The 5026-nt window shown below is 41.5% G+C and overlaps 1 protein-coding gene across 1 annotated transcript in view; it reads left to right on the forward strand.

Moving 5' to 3' along the window:
- Positions 1–5026, forward strand: part of tmem65 (transmembrane protein 65) — an 8450-nt gene that overhangs the window by 1175 nt on the left and 2249 nt on the right. The window contains exons 2-3 of the mRNA XM_034892796.1: positions 542–609; positions 733–787. Coding sequence (XP_034748687.1) covers positions 542–609; positions 733–787 — 123 coding nt within the window. The remainder of the gene's footprint in view (positions 1–541; positions 610–732; positions 788–5026) is intronic.

A 5026-nucleotide genomic window follows, 5' to 3' on the forward strand; every position in this document is an offset into this window, starting at 1 on the left:
ACACACACACACACACACACACACACACACACACACACACACACACACACACACAAAACCTCTTTATTTTAGAAAGCAACACAACAAGCCTCCATTACTATTTCTATGATGGCTTGAATGGAGCAGACGTTATTATTAATATAAAATAGTCGCCCACTAAAGCTTTAAGCACAATTTTATATTTAAACTCTACTTTATCATCTCTTAATAAAGTTTCCACTAATATTTGGACAAGTCTGTTCACTCTGTGTATTAATATTTGGATGTATTATGCTTTCAGCACTGCAGTTTACAACTTTCAACTCTTGTATACTGATGCTAATTTTAATGTTTCTAAACATTTTCCCTCACATCAATGTAAATATGTACCTAACATAATTATGTGAAATGTATTTATGACTGAAAGCACATGTGTGAATGTTAAAAAGAAAGAAAATACACTTAATCTATTCATTTTACCAGCCAGGTTGATGACCATGCACTGTGTAGTTCACTGATGTCAACCAGTCAGATTATGTGTTAATTTTACTTTTTTCTGCAGTTTTGTTCCACAACGGCATCCCCTTTGTTGGATTTGGTTTCCTTGACAATGCCATCATGATCGCAGCAGTAAGTTAATCTGAACAGATATAAATCTCCGTCAGAGATCACGTTTTATTCTGCCTGCGTGTTCGCCTGGTGAAACCACTGAGTCCGGATGAACGTCTCACCTGATTCTCTTCTGTCCTCCAGGGAACACAGATCGAACTCTCCATCGGAGTCACCCTGGGGATCTCCACCATGGCTGGTAAGAAGAGCACAACAGACCTGCAGTGTGTGGTCGAGTCACACTCAAATCTAAGTTTCACTTTTACATCCTGTTGGCTAATTCCATTGATTGTCAATCGAAAGTCATGCAGCAACAGGTTTGATAGCCATTTACAGTGCTCATATTATGCTAATTCTCAGGTTCCCTAATTGTATTTTGAGGTTTTATCAGAATAGGTTTTCAATTTTCAAAAAAACACAACATATTTGTTGTACTGCACATTGCTGGAGCTCCTCTTTTCACCCTGTGTGTTGAGCTCTCTGTTTTAGCTACAGAGTGAGGCATCTCACTTCTGTTTTATCTTTGTTGGGAGTGGCAAATGCGCAGTAGGGACTACTAGCCAGTCAGGAGCAGAGTATGAGGGTGTGCCAAACTAGCAGGAAGGCGGGCATTATAACGTGTGTTACAGAGTGACACGTGTTCGTCACGCAAGTAAAGGCTGAGCTACAGTAGAGCTGTTTTGGAGAAGTTTGTGAACAGTGTTTTCTGTTGGAGATGGTATGTCCCTTTTTTTGGGGGGGGGGGGGGGGGGGGGGGGGGGGGGGGGGGGGGCGCTTTGGGCTTTATCACTTTGTAAAGCTATAATACAATAAAGGAAAGGGGGGAAAAAGACAAAAAGCATAATATGAGCATGTCATTAATCAAGAAAAACTCCAACCATTCCCTCCTTCCATCTTCTCATTCATCATGATTTCCTTCTTGTATCAGTTTTTTTTACTTTTGAAATGTATATAATTATTATTATTTTTTTTTAGAATTGAAATTGTTTCACTAAAGTATGATTTATATAAACCTTATTTTCGAAGTAATAATTATGAGACCAACTAAAATGTGGGTGCTGCGCCTATACACTACATACAGAGTACCGATATGAGTACTTCATAATACCATAAATGACTGAAAAATGCATTATTTGCACCTGAATGCATTGACATTACGTGTTGTATATGAATGCACCATGAAGTCCCGTCAGAGCCCACTCGCTTTAACGTTTGATGTTTGTTTACATAACTCGAGGGGGGGAGTAAAATGTAACTTCAGGGACCGGTAGGATTTTCCAGTTCTGTTGTTTTCTCCGACCATGGCCATGGTGTCTGAAGAAGTGCAACTGGCCGGTTGAATCTCTTTTTTTAAATAAACTTAATTCATGAACCGAAATCCCATTTTCCTGAGAAAAGATTGCTGTGTATGTATTTACAGGAAGAAATAATTAAAAGAAAAGAAAAAAGTGAATTTATTGGTCACAATCAGAGGTTTACATTTACTTGAGTAAGTTTTTGAAAAAATTGTACTTCTAGGAGTAGTTTTAAATCACTTTACTTTTACTTTTACTTGAGTAGATTAGTGAGAGAGAGAGAGAGAGAGAGAGAGAGAGAGAGAGAGAGAGAAAAAATTGGATGACTACTTTTACTTGAGTCAAATTATTCAGAAGTAACAGTACTTTTACTTGAGTACAATTTTTGGCTACAATATCCACCTCTGGTCACAATACACATAGCTTGTACATCACACCAGAATAAAATACTTCCCTCCCTCCATAGTCCAAAATGTCGGCGATGTCGGTGTCCTTTTATAAAGGATCCTGTCACCAGGCCAGCGTGCCTAACTTATGGCCACATAACGCTCTCGTGGTGTTATTGCCTTTCTTTCAGCCTGGAAGCCACAATCTTAAATCAATGCCTCCTCTTCCATCAGCCATCACCTGGAAGACCTTGTTATTATTACTCAGATAGCTCAGGTGATGCCACCGGTTGCATAAAGTTGAAATATTGTCTTCACACTCGCAGCCAATCAGAATAATGTTGCCGTTTCATGCAACGCAGGCCTGCTGTCATCATAGCTGTCGCTCTGCTGGGTCTTTATTGCGCTGTGAAAACCACAAAGGCACTGGAGATTACCCCTCTCCGTCTCCTCAACACTAGATTATTCTGTTTCCATGGATACTTGGCTCCAATTTCCCCTGCAAAGTGTAAATGGAAAAAGAGAAGCTGGAGATCAATAGCTCTGCTCACACGTCTTCATCCATCCAGGCGCTGCTTTATATTTGTGTTCTCCTCATCCGGCCTGCACTGATGCTCAGCCAGTTTACCAAGTCTGTATTTTGTTTTTTATTTATTTCCATTTGAGCGAGAGACCTTTCCCAGCTGTTGTTGCTGACGCTTTTCATCGCGCACACCACTTCACTGTCGCACACAATCAGCGTCCGAGTGGCTGGTCAAATGAGACAAGATGGTATCGCTGTCTTTCAGAGAGGAGATTTTCTTCGAAGGAAACTCAGACTGTAGTCATCCATCTGGAGGTTTAGTCTGCAGTCGACCGTCAGACGATGCGGCCAAAACAGCAGATCTTTAATGGGCGTAGTGCGTTTAGTTTGGGGGGGGGGGTGAAAAGTTGAGACCGTCTCAACTTTTGGGGAAACTAGAGCCCGACCGATAAGTCTGCAATATTAGGCATTTCCTGATCTATCGGTATCAGCATTTATAATGGCTGATAACATTTTTTTTAATTCATTTATAATGACAATTATATCATTACGATGAATGAATACTACAGGCCACAGGAAACCTTTTTAAAAACACCAAACACAAGCACTGATCTATCCGGAAGTTTGAGTAACAGCTGACTCTTTCCTCGCTCCCTCCGTCTCTTTGCTTTCTCCATGAAATGAAGCTCCATGAAATGAAGCTGCCTTCAAGTGCGGTCGGAAACGTCAAGATCTATGAACGATCTGATGGTAAACAGTACCTGTGAAATATAAAGTCTACTTGTGCCACATTGGAAAGTTAAAAAACAGAACAGGGCGTTTTTAGTGAAACTTCCACTGCTGCACAACCCTGCAGCCAGATTAGTTTTCTGTGGTCTGAACTCAGTTTTAGTCTCTCTGCATTCAGCTTCAAGCATCTTTGCTCTGAAGGCCTCTGGAGGTTCCCCTGAAGGCAAAACAAACAGTGCTTGGCACCTTTACAGTTGTAATGGCTGTGCACAAATGTATGTTCTACCACATTGTCAGCAATCCCCCTGTGGAAATCCGAGAATGAATTATTCATAGCTGCCAAGTGTTTCTGATGTAGTACATTAACAGGAGCTTTTTAGAAGCTGGTTCTGCTGACAGTTAAACCATGAAGGCAGATGAAGAAAGAAGCTGACTGGTGGCTTGGTGGTTTTCCAAAGGCGCTCTTTTGATCTCTAAAAAGTTTCACACTTCCTCTCACTCCTCCCGCCTCATCTCGGATTGTGCTGCGGTGATCTATTGTTTGGACTCCTATCTCTGCCTACATATTTCAGGAGGAACAGAGATTTATGTGGGCCACTTGGCACTGCCGAGTTTAGGTATATTCACTTATTTGTTGTGGTTGCCGTGTGTGGGTGAGTTTCTTAAGTTTTCCTCATGGGGCCAATTATTCGTCCTGTTTTATTTTAACTTCAAGCATCCATTTATCTATTTGTTGGACGCTATGCAAGGTAGCCCCGAAATCTTTCTCCCCAGCCATGTGCTCCAGAGGCCTGTACTACGACCCAAAACCCAGATTTTCCCAATCTAGTGACGAGCGCGTTCGCATAAAAGTGGCGGCGTTTGCTCCATGTGACCAAACATGGACAAGTCTACCGGAGCCACATATTTGACACAAGAGAAACAAACGATAACCCTACGGAAGTATGAAGTACACAGACAATAGCGTCGCTGATGCTAAATCCAGGAAGAAAAACTGTCAAAAAGTTGCAGACGCCGTAAATGCGTAAGTTATAAGTCTTTTTAATAGTACTGCCTCATTAGTCAGGCACAACAAGATCTGGCCATAATTACACTTGTGCATTTACTGAACCTTTGTTGCTATGTGCAACCCTGGCAGCGTCAAGTGATTGTGGGAGCAAAAATAATGGGGGGGACAAGGCCAACGTTCAGTTGAGTCACTAGGCAATTGGTCAGTAGGCAATTGGTCAGTAGGCAATGCATTTATACCGGTTGGTCTCTAATCTTGAACATAAGATTAGAAGATAACTTGAATCTTGTTGGGTTTCTGTAATAACATCCCCGAGTACGGTCTAGACCTGCTCTTTTTTGAAAAGCGCAATGAGGTAACTGTTGTTGTGATTTGGCGCTGTATAAATAAAAATTGAATTTGATTGAAAATAAGCGCCTCTCCAGCAGCTCTTCCTTCGGCAACCTGAGGCTATTCAAGGCCAGACGGGATAGGAATCACCGCGTGTTCTGGGTCT

Source organism: Etheostoma cragini, chromosome 14, assembly GCF_013103735.1.
Source record: "Etheostoma cragini isolate CJK2018 chromosome 14, CSU_Ecrag_1.0, whole genome shotgun sequence".
NCBI lineage: Eukaryota > Metazoa > Chordata > Actinopteri > Perciformes > Percidae > Etheostoma > Etheostoma cragini.